Source organism: Lepidochelys kempii, chromosome 2 (assembly GCF_965140265.1).
Source record: "Lepidochelys kempii isolate rLepKem1 chromosome 2, rLepKem1.hap2, whole genome shotgun sequence".
NCBI classification, from domain to species: Eukaryota; Metazoa; Chordata; order Testudines; family Cheloniidae; genus Lepidochelys; species Lepidochelys kempii.
Window position 1 is genome coordinate 134,795,297 of NC_133257.1, and position 19,956 is coordinate 134,815,252.

A 19,956-nucleotide genomic window follows, 5' to 3' on the forward strand; every position below is an offset into this window, starting at 1 on the left:
ACAGTGCAAATATTTAGAATAAAAAATAATATAAACTTTGTTTTCAATTACAACACAGAACACAATATATATGAAAATGAGTATGAAGTGAATTGAAAAATACTATTTCTTTATCATTTTTACAGTGCAAATATTTGTAATAAAAATAATAGAAAGTGAACAGTGTACACTTTGTATTGTGTTAATTGAAATAAATATTTTTGAAAATGTAGACGAACATTCAAAAATATTTAATAAATTTCAAGTGGTAGTCTATTGTTTAACAGTGTGATTAAAACGGCGATTAATCATGATTAATTTTTTGAGTGAATTGCATGAGTTAACCGCAATTAATTGACAGCCCTAGTTAAAACATTGCAGGAAATATCCACACACAGATCCATTTGACCCTATACTGGGCATTTTGTGCTAATATATACATGTAAACTTTTGAAAATGTACATCAAAGAGAACTCCTGTCACAAAGCATTAATTACTCTTTGCATTTCCATTCATTACTAGAAAACAGAATTGAAAAAGTGCTTTAAATCACTGTAGACAAAGATCTATATAAACACAGTGGATTTATAAATGGAATTATAGTAGTATTTGTTTTTAATGATCTCCATTTCTAGTGGCCATTCACTAGAATGGAGATCAATGGATATATATGGATCAGTACTTTATTTTCCAAAGGCCAAGTGCTATTGATGTTGATGTATGCACCTTTATTCGGGTGAACTTGAGTTTTACGGATCAGACTAGAAATACACTTGTTTATTTTTATTTATTTTCAAAGTTAGGTAAGAATTTTGCACCCCTTTGAATGCCTCTTGGCTGCAGGTAAAGAAACTTACAAACTATAGGAGTGCCAATTAGAGCCTTACCTAGCTTGGTATAAAAATGTGTAGCTGAATTCACTCCACACTTACTGCTGGAGATGGAGATTTTGCTTCTTTGTATGTCCCTCAGTTGGGAAACAGTTTGCAATTGTTTTTGGATTTAGGTGTAGTGATGAGCAGGATATAATCAAAAGGGGGAACTGTTCAGATAGACTCTGATAACTGAGTTACACTGTACCACTTAGAAAATAGAAGACAGGCTATATCATATTTCCTTTTAAAATGTTTTTCTGATAATGCTCATCACTAGTTGTGTCCATGCTGCATCCACTTGTCTGTCTGTCTACCTCTATGGTCCCCATCATCATAATAGCCAAGCATTTAATAAAGCATAATGTGTTTATCCTCACAACACCTCTGTGAGGAGGCAAAGATTGTTCTGATTTTGTAAATAGGGAATTGAGGCACACAAGAGCCTGATCTAAAACCCACTGAGGCCAATAGGAGTCTTTCTGTAGATGCCAATAGGTTTTGGATCAAGCCCAAAGTGTCACAGGAAGTCTGTGACAGAACTGGGAAATGAACCAAGAGCTCTTGGGTCCCAGTTCTGTTCCTTAACCAAATGGCTATCTGTCCTTCCTTATACATAAATACAGTATTCCAAGTGCTAGGCATGACTGTGGCTTTCCTTGGGGAGGGGGAAGAGGTGGGGAACAAACATAGGTTGTCCTTCATCCCCTTCATCTGAAAGTGCTGTATGACAAGAAGGCTTGTCTGTCCCCCGCCCCGACTATCTGAATACAAAGTCAGGATAATGGGTTGGTATGAATAGTGTTAGCTTTCCATTCTTGTGCCACCATCTTTATGCACTGATATTTCCATCTCAATCTTCTCCCCGCTAGAATGTCTGCAGTTGCAAGACACTTCTGAGGCGTTAGGAAAATGTTCAGAATGAGATGTGAATCTGAAACTCAAGGAATCTCCTTAGTTACACTCACAGGCCTCTAACATTCCAAAGGTAGCATCTGTATGAATGGTAGGGTAGCAAATTGCACTATTGTTGGGCTGCCTATTCGTCCATTGGTTCTATTTATTCATCTTTGTGCATGTGCATGTAGAGCTGGAATTTTTCAAGCGCTATCAAACGTCTTTCCCCCTTCACCTCAGTAAGGTTTTGATTTTCCTGTATAGTGAAGTGATTCAAAGATGTAAATAGTTCTTGCTGTTGTGGATTATTACCAAGTGTCTGGATGCCAAATGGAAGTCTGGAGGCTATTTCTTCAACCCTGGATTTGGATGATATGATTCAGTGGCATTGTGTTTCCCGTTGTTTACAATCTAGTGTCTGTTTCATTCTGATCGCTTGTTCCAACTACAGAAGAAACTGCTGTACTTCTGCAAATATACACGTATAGGATTAACCATTTATTTCAAAACTATAGTAGTATGTAAAAAAATAAGTTTTTAAAAAAAGTAACAGTAAAATTTTCAGAAGTGTCTAAGGATCACCAGTAGGATTTAGGCTCCTAAATGTCTCAGTCCCTTTTAAAAAAGGGACTTTGCTCTTAAGTCTCTTAGGCGTTTTTGAAAACTGTACCCATGGTATTTACCCCAGTGAATGTTGCGTCTTGTGAATCATTTAGAATTGAAAACCGCAAAGCTGAAGGGCTCTAGCATGTTAGACTGCAAATGATGAAACATTTATACATCATCAATGATAACCCTGATTACCTGTATTGTAAATCATTTTTTCTTCTCAATTTCTCATGGCAGATTTTACTCCTGGGGCATTCTGTGCAAAAAAATTAAAAATTCTGCACACAATATTGGAAAAATTCTGCAAAATTCTGCATATTGTATTTGTCAAATTAACACACTATAATCATGCCAGTAACGATTATTTTGGTAACTTATTTCAAAATATCTGTTAGCAAGTATGTCTGTAGCAATACAGACCAAAAAAAGAAAAAAGATTCTGGAATTTTTTTTTGACAAATAGATTCCTTACTAGGCGTATTAATATAGAATGTTGTGTCATTCATTTAAATTACAGTACAGAGCTGTATGTCCTGCACTTGTCAGAAGTAGTGCAAAGGCTTTGGGGAGTCGAGTAATGGAAGAGCTGAGGGAGAGGGAAGGAGTCTAGGAGTGAATCTGGAGGGGATTGGGTTTGGGTGGGAGGTTTTTCTTTGTGGGGGGGATTGTTCAGTGTTGGGAAGCCTCCCCCAGGCAGCCCCTGGCTGACCCCAAGCCTCTCCCATTCAGTCAGGCACGTCTGTTCCTGTCTCCACACCCCTCCTCCTCAAGGGTCTCTGCAGCCCCCCTCCTCTGTCCCCAGTCTCAGTGCAGTCACCCCACTAGCTCCTGAGCCCATGCTCCAGTCCAGTCTGGAGGGCTCCATCCTCCCCCCACCACTAGCCATTCTGAAGCTCACCCCCCAGCAGCCCTGTGTGCCCGACTCTGTCCTAACCTGGCTCCGCGGACAGTGTGCTGTGATGAACTCTACTCCTGGGGGAATTTTGCAGCACTGGGCACAGAATTTTGTATTTTCCCGCGTAAAAAACCATTTTGTCTAAGAAGCGTTGCAGTTCCGTGTTTGGCCCACCAGAGTAGGCTGTGGCGCTGGACCAGCTGGCATGGGTGCTGCTGGCTGTTTTGGCACCACAGCGGCTTCTGGTGGACAAAAGGCAGAACTGCAGCACTTATTAGGCAAAATGTTTTTTATGCGGAAAAATACAAAATTATGCGAGACAGATGAATTCTGTGTATCTGCAGATGTGCAGAATTCCCCCGGGAGTAAGATTTTCATTCCAATATTCTGCTTTCTTGACATCTTCATTTGACATCAGTGGCAACTCTATACATGTGCCCCCCAAAAGCAGAATAGAAGAATGGAGAGCTACCATTCAGATATGATAAAAGATTTTTTCCTTCACTTGTTTAGCTACACTCCAAAAATTCTCATTGGGTGCTGTAGGTTCCTGAAATGGTTTGTCCTTTTCTACAATTGCAGCTAAGCAGTGTTCGGGTCCAGTTCAGCTATGCCATTGTCCAGAATGAATTAGTTGTACTATAGGCCAGGTTATTGTTGTAATAGCTCAGGAGAACAGAGGAGTCTCAAGCAGCTTTCACATAAGCATCCAAATTTTCAACTTAAGTGAATCTAGCTGAGACTCTGAATCTTTTGTGAGGGTCCATGGTCTGCCTTGTGGAAGGATATATCTTTGTGTGTGTGTTATCCCTCAGTTAGTGTGAAACTTTTCCCTCTGTTGCTCGTTCGTGTTTCTTTTAAAGTCCTTGGGAGCCCAACATTTCCATCTATGAGCAGAATTTGACTATTAATGTTGTTTGTATGTTTGTGCAGACTTAAGATATGCAGCCATTTGACGGATAAGACAGTTCAGTGCCCCCACATTATTCTTGGAGCTGCTTTAGTTTAGTCAACTGATTGCCTTTTTACATGGCAGGTTTTTTCCCGTGATGGAAGTGATTTGGAGTATACTTATTCTGGTCTGGGATTTTTCGTTTCTTTCCTTTTCACGGTCTATCTACTAATTGCATAGTAAAAACAAAAAAATCCTTTTTTGCAGAGAAAGTTTTAAAAGTTTGAAGAAACATGCAGAATATGAAAATCTATGTGCTGGCCTAGAAAATAACCTTAGACAAAATGAGAGCATGGATCTTCAAACTTTATGGTGCCTGTGGTGTTCTCCAGTTCTAGAGCTCTGCTCATCTATATTTCATGCAGAAGAATGTTTTTTATTTGCATGGGACTTTTCTAGGTGGCCAAGAAGCCCCTTTAGTCTACACAAGATTTGGCTACTGGGTTACTTTTTCTGAATGTAGCTGTATCTCTGCACTGGGGCAGGTTAGGCGGTGTGCTTGAGCAGAGATTTGATGCCAGATGGGCTTGCTTTTGACCTTGTTAGAAAATTGCATAGGACTAAGCACTTAGCACAGTGTCGAACAATAAATGTATCATTTAGGAGTGGAAGAAGAAGAAAGAGGAAAAGGTATATGTTGCTTGTGTATATGCTAAAGTATATGTTGCTTGTGTGTGTGTGTTTGCTCTTGATCTTCCTTGTTTTCAAGCCTGAAAATAATACCGCCTCCACACCCTCTGCTATCGGACTGTTACAGACTCTCACAAGATGGATGAGGAGTTATGGTCTGGATTACCGCATATAAAAATGAGCAAAATCAGTCGCTCTTCCTGAATGATCGAATCTTCGTTTCAGAAGGTCACTAAACAATATATTTTCTCTATCACAGTATTATCTACCACTCCAGACAGAGCAGGTCCTTGTACTGATAAGCAGTACAAGGGACTAATGGAGGATGAGGATTTTCTTGCTTTGGTCATAAACATATATATGACTGAGGAAAAATATATGGTGGGAACAGTAAGACATGCTGTTACTGAAGGTAATCTCACTTGAGCCTAATGCAGTCGACTTTTTCAAGCAGGAGAAAAAGTCCCTATGTAAATAATACCACTATGATTCTCTGCAAGGTCTCGGAATTTGAGTTCTTTGCCGGGGCGGTAGCAAAACATTCACCCCAACATTTCAGTGCTTTAACTGTTTTTCTTTTGAATTAGCATGACTTGATTGCTGCTTCCTCCTCTTCTTTGTTCTCTCTCACCTGTGAGTGCCTCATTCTTTGGGAGTTTTGGACTCTTCTGCCAAGCAGAAATCACCTGGGTGTGCTGCTGCTCAGACTCTGGGCCTGCAATAATCTGAATTTCTCTATAGTCACCCATCACTGTGAAATCTGATATGATAAAATCTCTCTTCTTCCAGCCCTGCCATTGGGAACAAGCCTAAAGTTATCTTTGGGATGTTTTGGGGCTTTTTAAAATAAATATGCAGAGCTCAGTTCTTCCCCACATCTGAGCTCTGCTTGGCACAGGGAGCAGGAGGGCCAGCAGGGAGATGATTGGTAGCTAGAGCAGCCAACAGGCTGCTCCAGTTTACGCCACTGAGTGGCCAGAACTGAGCAAAGAGTACAGCCTGTAATATGCAAGAATGCTGATTAATTTGAGAGGAGGATTATGGGAAAGCTAAGTTAAGGAGGAGGGTATTTTGCATTTAGTTCTAAATGGGGAGAGCTGATCAATCTTATTTCATCTGGTGGTGAATTCTTTAATCTTGTTCTGGCTCCTAAAAAAGTGTGGACTCCAGTGGACACTAGCTTTCCCCTAGTTGTAGTATTACTCTGTGTTTGTGTACGTGCACACACGCACACATGTGTTTTGCCACCATTGCTGACATTGACCCAATGAAAAGAAAAACAGAACAATATTTTTTGCTGTATTTAACAATAAACACTCCGATACCGTGAAGCAACCCAGATTTGTGTTTGTATGGATTGTTTGAAACACGTTGAGCCAAATGCACATGGTGCAGCCTACAAAAGCCCATGCATAAGCGTGATTACAGGGTATGACATTTCCATAACAAAAATGGCTCGACTGGTTGAAAACTTCTTAACTTATAATCAAATTGATGTGCTAAACTAGGGCTTCTAAGAAAGAAGCTTGGCCTCAGACATTTAAACTTATAATTTAGGCAGCAAACTGGATTCAGTCCTGTCCAAATTGGCATGAGACAAGCTGAAATACAGGACATACTTACCACAGCATCTGTAAATCTAGCCAGTAGCGTGCACGAGAGCGTTAAATATTGTTCTGTTTGTGATGGGCCAAAAAAAAAAAAGAAGAAAGAAGATGCCAAATTGAAGTCCCATCTTGTTTTGCCTTTTGTGCTAACGTGTTTCATTGTTGACCTTCTTGGCTTTGCCTAGAAAAGAAAGCAAGAAAAACAATGTTAACCCCTTTTACCTGGGAAAAACTAAGGTCTTGTCTACACTGCCACTTTACAGCGCTGCAAATTTCTCGCTCAGGGGTGTGAACCCCCCCCACCCCGAGCGATGCAAGTTTCAGCGCTGTAAAGTGCCCGTGTAGACAGTGCACCAGCGCTGGGAGCTATTCCCCTCGTGAGGGTGGTGTTTTTACAGCGCTGGGAAAGCTCTCTCCCACTGCTGCGGCATCACTTCAACGTTGGGAGTGAAGACATACCCCAGGAAACCGTTGAGGAGACATCACGGCATTCAGCAAGCTCTTCTGTTTGCTGGATTTGTTTTTTGAATCCCTGAAGTTTCAGACTGAAAATGGACACAAAGAAGCCTGGCAGCTATTTGTGGTATTTCAGACTGTAAGTCCTTTAGTGCTATCACTAAACATGACTGATGCCAATCTTTTAATGTATACGTTAGTTTAAAGGCAATGTGTAAAAGCTGTATAAATGGTGAGGGCAGTACATGGTTAGGTACTGAGTGCCCCAGCTATGCAGGGGAATCCAGCAGATAACATTGTTTAAAGACTCAACAAGACATCTTGTAATGCCTTTAAAAAAAAAAAAATAGCTTACAGCACTTTCTGTACATTCTTTAGGACACAGAGAGCCAAATTCATCCCAATGAGGTCAGTGGAATTACTTAAGAAATAGTTTGGAAAAATGTCTTTAGAAACGTATGTAAGATGCTCTGTGTTTCACAGTGAAGATGAATATGTTCATATGTATGATCTGCATATCGTGACCTGAAGAGGGGTATTTGGCCAAGAAAAGCAAGGTCTAAGGCAGTGGTTTTCAAACTGCGGGTCGCGACCCAGTACTGGGTCACGGAATGTAAGGTACTGGGTCGCGGCGGCTCTGGTCAGCACTGCTGACCGGGCTATTGTTAGCGGTGCTGCCTAGCTAAGGCAGGCTAGTCCCTAGCTGTTCTGACACCCCTCCTGCAACCTGGAAGCGTCCAGCAGCAGGTCCAGCTCCTAGGCGGGAGGGCGCACTGGGCTCTGCGTGCTGCCCCCGCCCTGAGCACCAGCTCCATTGGTTCCCGGCCAATGGGAGCTGGGTGGGGAGGTGCCTGCTGGCGAGAGCTGCACCTGCTGCTGGACGCTTCCAGGGCTCAGTGTGGTCCGTGGTGCCAGGACAGGCAGGAAGCCTGCCCTTAGCACCACTGCTGCGCTGTTGACCAGGAGCCACCCTAGGTAAGCCTGCACCCCAGCCCTGAGCCCCCCACAAACCCCCTTCCTGCACCCCAAACCCCTGGCCCCAGCCCAGAGCCCTGATCCCCGGCTTCTTTGGGTTGCGGACTTCAACAATTTTCTTCAATTGGATCACCAGAAAAAAAGTTTGAAAACCACTGGCCTAAGGCCTGCTCTATGCTTAAAAGTTTTGCCGGCATTGCTGTGTCAGTTAGCAGTGTTGAAAAAAAATCACTGCCTTGATTAGCACGGATATGCTGGCAAAAGCCCTAGTGTAGACACGGTTACACTGGCAAAGGATGACCTCCTGGTAAAGGCATCATTTGCCAGTATAAGCTGTGTCTACACTAGGAGGCTTTGCCAGTGTAGCTATAGCAGTATGGTGGGGGAAAATGGGGAGTAATGGGTATACATGGACTCCCAGCCTGGGGTAAGAATGGGGGAACCATAGGTGCTGGGGGTGCTGCCACACCCCCTGCCTTGAAATGCTTTCCATCATATACAGGGTTTACAGTTTGGTTCAATGGCTCTCAGCACCACCGCAATACAAGTTGTTTCAGCACACTCGGGGGGGAACAGAAGGGGAATGAAGGGCACGCAGGAGCCACTGTCATGAGGAGGTGGGGACGGGAGTCCCAGAAATAGATGTGGGGCTGGAAGGGTGGTACACTGGGAGTTTGGGAGGGGGGGGCAATGCAGGTGTGCAAGTAGTTCAGGCTACAGACGCAATTTAAAAGTTGGACTTACCCTTCTCCTCACTGTATTTTCCACGGTATGCAGCCGATGAAGTGAGCTGTAGCTCATGAAAGCTCATGCTCAAATAAATTGGTTAGTCTCTAAGGTGCCACAAGTCCTCCTTTTCTTTTTGTGAATACAGACTAACATGGCTGCTACTCTGAAACCTGTCAAAAACAAAAAGAAACAAACAATAAAAGTGTTTTAAACATCAACTAAAAATCCCTTCTTCTCTCAAGTGCTCAACTTTCACTTTCTTGACTCTTGTTCAGTCTTCATAAAGCCTTCTGGGCTAGAAAGGAGCTGTATTTCTAATGTAAAAAGACCCTTTTTACAAATATAAAAAAATACTCATTCCCTCTTTCCGAGTTATAAAGAAGCAAACCCAATTATCTTCTCCTTTTAAAGGGACAGACTCCTTTATTGATTTATTTATTATTATTATTGTTGTTGTTTGTTTAACATTTATGTTGCAGTAGTACCAAAGCCGGCTGTTAGGATTTGGGCTGCATTGTGCCATGTATTAGTTTCTGACTGTTTTGTACTGTAAACCACATTATTAAATAGATTAGTAGCAGCCATCTAAAAAAGGATGAATTATTGTTCTTGGGTTTGTTACTTCTCACTCTCAGTGGCACTGCAGGGTCTCCATAATAACTCTCAGCAATTCTGTGGGGATCTGTAGTCGGGTGTTACATGGAAGCTGTTGGCCTAAGTCTTTTATTTGGGCAGTCGTTGTGTAATGGGAATGACGGACAAGTGAATATAAGCTTTCCCATCCAAGATGTTTCCACTGATTTATGAAACTTGGGCTTATGGTGGAGGCTAGGAGGGTGGAAGCTTCTTTAACTGTGTTTGTTTGAAACATCCTTTAACCTTTTCAGAAACGTGAAATCCTATGTGCTCATTAGACCACTGGCAAATGTAAAAGCTGTCCCGTTTGTTATTCCCTTGGAATGTATACATCAAAGGAAGCTAACTCTTAATTTTCAAAGTCCGATTAGGAGTTTCAGGAAATCAGCAGAAAATGGAACTCATTCTGATTTCAGCAAAGGGGAAATGACAGGCATTTTGTGAGAACTGCTTGTCTTCTGGAATTGCCTTTGTCTGAACCATTGCTGCATGGTATTAGCACAATGAAGCAGGTAATATGTACTTTTGACTATTGACTGCTTCAGTTTACGATATAAAGTGAGGATTGGCATAGCCATAGCATTATTGATGTCAAACCCATATAATAAAAAATTCTGCTCCTACTTTTTTGCACAAGCACCCCTACCCCCCACAATCCTATTCACAAACGCACAAACAGCATTAGCAAACCTGCCACCAAGGAAAGGGTTAAGTCATTTCTAATTTTGCTTACTGTGATTCAGTTAGTGTAGTGTCCATGCTTCCATGTGGGCCAGAAATTTGAGTCCTAAATTAGGACACAAGCTCATAGTTTTTATGATCCATAATGACTTGATTATGTGAGTAATGAAAACATCCACGGTTATATTAGATGGGATAAAAATTATAAGTATCTGGATCTCAGCTACTGGGTGCAGGTCAAGGCCTGGGTTGGAGGGGGCTTGATAATGTGGCCTTTGTTCAGTCTATCTGGTCAAGGCCAGAAGCAGCAGTCTGTACTAGTGTCACAGCGTAGGATCAGGTCAGAGTTGAGAGATGAGCTGCAGTGGATAGGAGCCAAGTGAGTCAGCTGAAGTAGGATTAGGGGAACAGAGGCAGGGCAAGGTGTCAGGAGCTGGGACCAGACTTGAGGCTAGGTATCAGGAGCAGGGCTGGGGCCAGGAACAAGGTAAGGTATCAAGAGCAGTGTAGCAGGGTCTGTTTGCAGCAACAAACCAGGGGCCCTCCTAGTTGCACAGATAGTCTTCACTGCAGTTGCTTTCCCTAGGCCTTAAATAGCATGCCTGGGCCAGTCTGGGCCTCCGTGGGTGGGTCATCCAGTGCCACTTGAGCCCATGGTGCTCACAGACTGAAGTTCCCTGTTTCCCCAGAACTGTCTGGTGACAGCATGGACATGGCAGCTGCCCCAGAGCCTGCAAACCCAGACCTCAAATACTCACAATAAGGGATATAACTTCTCCTGCTTAAGGGCATAAATCAGCTGCTAACTAACTGGGGTTAGGATGAAGCTTCCCATTTGGCCAAACTCTTGCAGAATTGTCCATTGCAGAGATTCTAGCAGTGCTCCTGTGAAGCAAATGGTCTTGGCTTCTGGTTTGTCACGAGACCAGGATGGAATGTTCTTGTATTTTGTTGTTACATTTTTGATCGTGGGAGAGGTTTAGGGTGCATGTTTATATTCCATAAATGTCAGATTAGTATTGATGTGGTTACATGGGGTCTCCTTAAATCAAACACTGAGACTCAATAATGTGGTATGGAACTATGTACATAGCTGTGAGCTTTATTGATTGTCTGTACTGTAGTCACGCGATGCGGACTAGCAGCTGAAAATCTTGCCTATCCCAACCTTTGCTGGAATCTGTATAAAACCTAGGGGGGATTTTCCAGGGGAAGTTTCCTCTTTGGTTATTCCAAAATCCTAGAGGGGATGCCGCCAGTAGATTTACAGTGATGTTAATGCAATTCTGTAATATGACTAACGTTATTATCTTACATTTAGATTGTGCCTTTCCTCTAGATGTCACGTGTGCTCTAATGACTGTTGCACAGCATGGGAATTTTTGTAAAACCAACAGATTATAAGTACACAGATCTGTAAAATATCCACAGGTTATAATGCGGAATATTGTTCCTCTAACGATGTATAATAAAGCTGTCATAACACCACGGACATTCTAGTGACATTAGAAAACAGCAGTTCAAAGCATCCACTTGTATTAGGCCCACTGTATAAAAATGAAGACAAAAGGATTAAGGGAGTGGGAAATATGAGCCCCTGAGAACAATGGGGAAGGAGAGCACATACTAAGAGGAGCTTGAAGTAAGGAACGTGAGTACTAGGGTGAGATGGAAAGAAATGAAGGAAAGAACAAGAAAACGTAAGGATGTATAGGGCAGACCTTGGGAAAGGGAAGCTTAGGTTAGTACATTTTATTAAATTGAATCATGTTTTCACAATTTGTTAGAAAGGGGAATTGAAGGGACCAAAGAGCTTGAGGCTACACTCCTGGGGCATTTAGTGTGAGCCTAGTGGGGAAGGTAGCAACAGAGCAGCACTTTTAAAATCTTTCCCAAATCAAGCACTTAATTAATAGAAATAAGGCCCTGACTCTGCAATGAGCTCCACACAGGTAGACTCCTGTTGACTTTATGTAGGTTTCCGGTATAGGGTGGTGTTTATGTGACCATTGCTTATTAGCACCCTAGTGTCCAGGAAGTGGATCTCTTGTGTGGACTGGTCCAGGCTGAGGTTGATGGTGGGATGGTAATTGTTGACATCATGGTGGAATTCTTCAAGGGCTTCTTTTTCATGGGTCCAGATGATGAAGATGTCATCAATGTAGCGCAAGTAGAGTAGGGGCATTAGGGGACGAGAGTTGAGGAAGCGTTGTTCTAAGTCAGCCATAAAAATGTTGGCATACTGTGGGGCCATGCGGGTACCCATAGCAGTGCCGTTGATTTGAAGGTATTCATTGTCCCCAAATGTGAAATAGTTATGGATGAGGACAAAGTCACAAAGTTCAGCCACCAGGTTTGCCGTGACATTATCAGTGATACTGTTCCTGACGGCTTGTAGTCCATCTTTGTGTGGAATGCTGGTGTAGAGGGCTTCTACATCCATAGTGGCCAGGATGGTGTTATCAGGAAGATCGCCGATGGATTGAAGTTTCCTCAGGAAGTCGGTGGTGTCTCGAAGGTAGCTGGGAGTGCTGGTAACGTAGGGCCTGAGGAGGGAGTCTACATAGCCAAACAATCCTGCTGTCAGGGTGCCAATGCCTGAGATGATGGGGCGTCCAGGATTTCCAGGTTTATGGATCTTGGGTAGTAGATAGAATACCCCAGGTCGGGGTTCCAGAGGTGTGTCTGTGTGGATTTGTTCTTGTGCTTTTTCAGGGAGTTTCTTGAGCAAATGCTGTATTTTCTTTCGGTAACTCTCAGTGGGATCAGAGGGTAATGGCTTGTAGAAAGTGGTGTTGGAGAGCTGCCGAGCAGCCTCTTGTTCATATTCCGACCTATTCATGATGACAACAGCACCTCCTTTGTCAGCCTTTTTGATTATGATGTCAGAGTTGTTTCTGAGGCTGTGAATGGCATTGTGTTCTGCACGGCTGAGGTTATGGGGCAAGTGATGCTGCTTTTCCACAATGTCAGTCCGTGCACGTCGGCAGAAGCACTCTATGTGGAAGTCCAGTCTGCTGTCTTGACCTTCAGGAGGAGTCCACCCAGAATCCTTCTTTTTGTAGTGTTGGTAGGGAGGTCTCTGTGGATTAGTATGCTGTTCAGAGGTGTGTTGGAAATATTCCTTGAGTCAGAGACGTTGAAAATAGGATTCTAGGTCACCACAGAACTGTATCATGTTTGTGGGGGTGGAGGGGCAGAAGGAGAGGCCCCAAGATAGGACAGATTCTTCTGCAGGGCTGAGAGTATAGTTGGATAGGTTAACAATATTGCTGGGTGGGTTGAGGGAACCACTGCTGTGGCCCCTTGTGGCATGTAGTAGCAGCACTGCTATGGGTACCCGCATGGCCCCACAGTATGCCAACATTTTTATGGCTGACTTAGAACAACGCTTCCTCAGCTCTCGTCCCCTAATGCCCCCACTCTACTTGCGCTACATGAATGACATCTTCATCATCTGGACCTATGGAAAAGAAACCCTTGAAGAATTCCACCATGATTTCAACAATTACCATCCCACCATCAACCTCAGCCTGGACCAGTCCACACAAGAGATCCACTTCCTGAACACTAGGGTGCTAATAAGCGATGGTCACATAAACACCACCCTATACCGGAAACCTACTGACCGCTATTCCTACCTACATGCCTCCAGCTTTCATCCAGACCACCCCACAACACGATCCATCGTCTACAGCCAAGCTCTGCGATACAACCGCATTTGCTCCAACCCCTCAGACAGAGACAAACACCTACAAGATCTCTATCAAGCATTCTTACAACTACAATACCCACCTGCTGAAGTGAAGAAACAGGTTGACAGAGCCAGAAGAGTACCCAGAAGTCACCTACTACAGGACAGGCCCAATAAAGAAAATAATAGAATGCCACTAGCCATCACCTTCAGCCCTCAACTAAAACCTCTCCAACGCATCAAGGATGACCCATCACTGTCACAGATCTTGGGAGACAGGCCAGTCCTTGCTTACAGACAGCCCCCCAACCTGAAGCAAATACTCACCAGCAACCACACAACAGAACCACTAACCCAGGAACCTATCCTTGCAACAAAGCCTGTTGCCAACTGTGTCCACATATCTATTCAGGGGACACCATCATAGGGCCTAATCTCATCAGCCACACTATCAGAGGCTTGTTCACCTGCACATCTACCAATGTGATATATGCTGTCATGTGCCAGCAATGCCCCTCTGCCATTTACATTGGTCAAACTGGACAGTCTCTACGTAAAAGAATAAATGGACACAAATCAGACGTCAAGAATTATAACATTCATAAGCCAGTCGGAGAACACTTCAATCTCTTTGGTCACTCAATTACAGACCTAAAAGTTGCAATTCTTCAACAAAAAAACTTCAGAAACAGACTCCAGCGAGAGACTGCTGAATTGGAATTAATTTGCAAACTGGATTCAATTAACTTAGGCTTGAATAGAGACTGGGAGTGGATGGATCATAACACAAAGTAAAACTATTTCCCCATGTCTATTTCACCTCTCCCACCTCCCACCATTCCTCAGACGTTCTTGTCAACTGCTGGAAATGGCCCACCTTGATTATCACTACAAAAGGTCCCCCCTCCTGCCCCGCTCTCCTGCTGGTAATAACTCACCTTAAGTGATCACTCTCGTTACAGTGTGTATGGTAACACCCATTGTTTCATGTTCTCTATGTATATAAATCTCCCCACTGTATTTTCCACTGAATGCATCCGATGAAGTGAGCTGTAGCTCACGAAAGCTTATGCTCAAATAAATTGGTTAGTCTCTAAGGTGCCACAAGTACTCCTTTTCTTTTTGCAAATACAGACTAACTCGGCTGCTACTCTGAAACCTGTCATTCCAAATTAGCTTAATCCAAAACGGATTAAATTTATTCAGCATAAAGCACGGTTGTTCTGGAATAAGGGTGTCCACACAATCAGTTAATCAGGAATAGCTGTTTCAGAATACCTTCCCTTGTAACAAAGCCCTAAAAAAAGAAATACTTAAATGCTTGTCTTTGGGCCTGTGCTAACACATGGGTGACTGGCACAGCAAGAGATGCTTCTCTTCCAATATGGTTGTGGGATTTTGGTGCTGTGGACATTTCAGTTGAGTCCTCCAACTGTTTTACAGACCCATGCATAGCATAAAATGTTAACAGAGAAATTTTAGCTCTCGAAAAGTGTGTGTGAAACAAGCTTTTGTTAGTCTTTGTTGACATTTGCATGCACTTATAATGATGCCCAAATGTGCAAGGCAGGTGGAAACATTTAACAGGCTGCTGCCTTTGTCTGAAGCGTGACATGCTAGTATCAGAGTAAGACACAGAGAACGTACTGTACACCTGTATCAGATAGCGTCCCTGCCATGTGCTAGGCATTTGTAAACGTAGAGTAAGTTACTCTTTCTGTCTCCAAAGAACTCCCTGTAGATCCTTAACATACGGCGTTCACATAAGGGATCCTGTTTTGTGTGCCTTTACAGACATATATCGGCTCCATTGTTGCCTCTGTGAACCCCTACAAGACCATTCCAGGACTCTATGACCGCACTGCAGTAGAGCAATACAGCAAGCACCACATGGGGGAAATTCCACCTCATATCTTTGCTGTTGCTAACGAGTGCTACCGCTGCCTATGGAAACGTCATGACAACCAGTGTGTTCTCATCAGGTAAGTGGCTACTGCATTAATTATTCCTAGTCCTGCTGCTGAGCTTTAAAGGTAAATTGAAAATGAGTGCTTGGAATGCTGAGGGAAAGGCACAGAGGAAGAGCATGCTCTGACCCTTTCCCCTTAACCTCATTAATCGTTAGGTCTGTGCAGATGTAGAATTACTACGTGATCCTAATCAGCCCTTGAAAGACAAGGCATTTTTTGCTTATATATGCCCTGCAGTCATTTAATGAAAAGATGCGTGAGTGCCACACACTTTTGGCTGTTCACTTCCTTATTTCGCTCTAAATGCTTCACTTTTTCCATTGTCTTCTGCCTCACTGTGGAGCCTGATAATTTGACATCACTAGTCTTGAAAATTGCATCCATCAAAAAAAGAATGTTAGGGAACCTATAAATAATAATAATGAAGTCCTCCCAACTCTTTGGCCATTTAATTCAATGTAATTAATTGTTCTTGTTTCTCCTATTGTTTAACCTGATTATGCTTTAGTTTGATGGAGATATAATAGCTTCCCTTGTGGTCTGCCGTCTGCTGGTGTTCAGAAATGCAGCTGGCACTTCAGTAGCACTCAGTCGCAGTTCAGCCCCTGCTTCCCCCTTGTTGCATGGGAGAAGTTCAGTGAGCCAGCTCTTTCCGTGAGGCAGATTACTTCCCCTGCTGACTGGCTGGAGGGTGAAGTAGGTTGACCAGACAGCAAGTGTGAAAAATCGGGACAGGGTGGGGGTAATAGGCCTCAAATATCGGGACTGTCCCTATAAAATCAGGACATCTGGTCACCCTAGGGTGAAGCCAAGGCTCCGCCTACTCCATGCCCCTGCTTGCCTATTCTTTACACACCTATGCAGGATGGGGAGCAGCAGCCTGGTGATAGCTGCTTCCCCACTTCTCACAGGGTTTAGTGATGTGGATAGCCTGCATGCAGGAGCAAGAGGCTCCTCACACCCCCTTACATCCTCTGCCCAGCTGGGCTCATGACCGCGCCCTCAGTAATTAAGCCTCACAACCTTGTAATGTAAGTAAGTAGCTTATTCATCTTGTAGGGGAAAAAACGAAGACCTAGTAAAGTCAAAAATCTTGTTCGGGATGACCACTGAAGTTACACAGTAGCAGAGTGGGGAATAGAACCCTGGAGTTTTGATTTTCCTCTGCTCTACCCATGAGAAAACACAGCTTTCCTTGAGATTAATGTAAACTGCTGATGTAACCCCCTCTGAAGCAGAAGTATTAAAGCTCGCAGGTCATTGGTTTTCTTCCTCTCTCTATCATATCTTGCTCACTTTCTTAGAGGAAAATAACCCTTGGAAACAAAAATGATTTCTCGGCTAAGCTGTGGGGATAGCTAGAATTGAAGCAACAATCAGCTGAAAAAGACAGGTCCCCCTTCCAGGATGGACCCTGGAAATGGATGCATATCTTTCCTAATCCAAAAGAGAGGCTGCCTGACCAATACATTGGGGGGATGGTTCAGACAAGTAAGATACCATAGGGCCTGATCATGGTCTCTGGAAACGAAAAGGTTCCAGTTTTTGTTAGAGAGGAGGTTTGAGGCTCAGACAGCATCTTTCCTTCCTCCGACTCCATAAACAGCCCTTCTACAAGTGTGGGGCTCTACTATTGTAAGGGGCATCGTTGGGTTTAGAGGGTGTATGGCCAAGTGAGAGCCACTCTGTGGCATCATTGCCCTCCCATCAGCAGAGGTTTTTTTGTATACCAGATGGAATTATGTTGCACCTTAAATGTCACTAAAAACTCTTAAATAGCAATTCCAGCACCCCCCTCCCACACAAACGCTGCCTAGTAACAGCACCAGTTTGGCTGACAGCATGTTTCAAACATGGCCAGAGAGAATCCCATTTCTCTTTGGACTGTATGTAGTGACTCTGTAATGTTGAGTCCAGATGGCACCTCTTAAAGCCATAATATACAAAAAGCTTTCTGTCACTGTTTGTGAAACCAGGCAGGAGTCAGATGATTTCATGGCATACTATCAGAAAACTGCTTGAATACAGCCTGTTTGCTCTGAAACTTGGGATGTGAAGCCACCTATGGAACCCGCCTAGTGGCTACTGGTATGACATCCACTATTTATTAATCCCGTTCCATGCTCTTTTGTGTTGGGACAAGAGGCACCTTTCTTCCAGCTCTTCATATGCCCCTGAGAGGAATGCTGGGTTTCGTCCTCACTAGGAACCACAGCACTGGTGAAAAGCATTAGCATAGTGAGGGGCAGGGAAGGGCTTTTGCCAGAAAGACATAGGCGTGGGACAAAATCCTACATTCCATCAAACACGTCTGGCTTACAGACTGAGACAGTGGGAAATCCTTTTACATTAGTCACAATAATTACTTGGCTTTATAAAAGAGTCGATGAAGGATGACCATCATATTGGCAGTAACTGGTTTGATGCCAGATACAGTGGAAACGTTGTAAGTCAACGGTTTTAGCATTTTGAAAGTAGTATCCCCACTAGTATTGCCGGTGTTTGACAAACCTGGTTACTTTACTTGTTCATCTGACTTTTAAACAAATGTGTCTCAAATCTTGTCTCTGATTTATTTGTGTTGATTCTTATCGTTCTTCTTGTTCACCACTCTCTCATTTGGTCTAGTGCATGCTCTGCCTTGGGTCCAGCTAATGGTTTGGTTAACATCTTGCCTGATAACTATGCAGATTGTTTGGAAGAGGTGTGCTACTGGGCCCCTCTGTCTAAGACACAGGGGAAGACTTCCTGTAAAATAGCTGAGGGGGCGATCAGAATCCTGCCCAACTGTGACACTTCCTGGGGGTGCCCAGGACCGAGTGTAACCTTGTCTCCCCCAACCCCCCGCCTCCAGCATGTGGGAGTCTTTTGTGTGGTAACTGAGTGTCAGCACCTGAACAGCACCAGCCTTTCAACCACTCACGCACTGTCCTCAGGACTCTACCTGTCCTACTCTGCTTTGTAAGTTAACAACAGGCGGACCCCAAGCGCCCTTAAAGAGCGTCCCCCTGTTACAGACACTCATGGTAGTTACCAGGTTTGCTGCTTCCAAGAAATAGTATAAACACACCGGCTTGTTTGATTCAACTGAGTATCAGCTCCAATCTAACAACACAGTGCTGTAATCTACTTACAGTGAAAAGAAATGGAAGGTTAAGATTTAAGAGATTGTGACAAGGATAACAAGAACAACAGGTTAGAAATAAAAGTATAACACACCTTTTTGAGACTAAAAAAATAATTTAAGAGGCTACAATCTTTGTTGAAAGTGGTCTTATCTCACCTAAGCCTTTTCTGCAGCGCTTCAGTCCAGGTTGGCTTAGATCCTGTTTTCATGGATGTAACAGCATTGCCTGGTTATCCCCTCAAGTGCAGGATAAAAGAGGGGTCATGTTGCCTTCTTATGGCCCCCTGGGGTCCAGACTCTGGTATGTGCTCCCCTGTTGAGTTTACATCCCCCAATCAGCCTGTTTTCCTGTTGACTTTACATGCAAAGAGGGCTTGCTTTGTTTTGGTTTTACAATGCTTAATTTACTTTGGAGACCTAGTGAGATAGGTGATTCCACATCCCATTGTCTGGCAAAACCTGCTTGTCAGCTTGCCAGGGACACAGATTCTAAATCTATGTTCAATACATACATAAAAAGTCTTAACTGTCACTCATTCCTACATCACACAATGATCAGGAAGATTAGTACGAGGACATAAGCTTCCATTAGACACTTTGCACAACCTTTTTTGGGTGAATACTGTGAAGCAGTGTGCTAGGTGCAGTGAGTGACTCAGGCCTGATACAAAACAGTGAGCCCTTTGCCAGTTGGCATGGAGAGGTTCTTAGGGGTTTCACCAATAATAATAGCAATATCTAGTTTTTATATACATCATTTTCTATCCTTAGATCTTAAAGCAATTTACAAAAGCAGTAGGTGGTAGTACTTCCATTTTATCGATGGGGAAACTAAAGCACAGAGAAGTGAAGTAACTTCAAGATCACCTGGCAGGCTGGTGGCAGAGCCGGAATAGAACACAGGCCTGCCAAGTTCCCGGAGAGTGTCGGGTCTGTTGAGCCACAGTGCAGGGAAAACATTATTTGGGAAAATTTCACATTCACAACTTCTATCCTTACAACAATTTTCTGCAGGCCTGGTCCCAAGCAATTGGTTAGCATTTGTAAAATGCTACATTTTGGATAAATACTGCAATACAACTTTATAAGGGTAGGTTTCACTTTTACAAAATTTAAAAGGAAATTGTGCTCATAGCTATAATTAAATAGAATCAAAGAAAATCAATGCCAATTTCTGTGCTTACAAAGTGTTTTTTTTTTTTTTTCTGGGCTGTGAGTCAGTCTGAGCAGATTAATAACATGGGTCA

At 43.3% G+C, this 19,956-nt stretch overlaps 1 protein-coding gene and 1 long non-coding RNA gene across 2 annotated transcripts in view; one reads left to right on the plus strand and one right to left on the minus strand.

The window, feature by feature from the left end:
* The window catches only part of MYO10 (myosin X), a 281,597-nt gene that overhangs the window by 141,488 nt on the left and 120,153 nt on the right, over positions 1-19,956 (plus strand). The window contains exon 4 of the mRNA XM_073332289.1: positions 15,407-15,594. Coding sequence (XP_073188390.1) covers positions 15,407-15,594 — 188 coding nt within the window. The remainder of the gene's footprint in view (positions 1-15,406; positions 15,595-19,956) is intronic.
* The window catches only part of LOC140907099 (uncharacterized), a 174,998-nt gene continuing 161,210 nt past the window's right edge, over positions 6,169-19,956 (minus strand). The window contains exons 3-4 of the long non-coding RNA XR_012157374.1: positions 8,617-8,771; positions 6,169-6,622 (exon numbers count right to left, since the gene is read on the minus strand). This is a non-coding gene — a long non-coding RNA (uncharacterized lncRNA). The remainder of the gene's footprint in view (positions 6,623-8,616; positions 8,772-19,956) is intronic.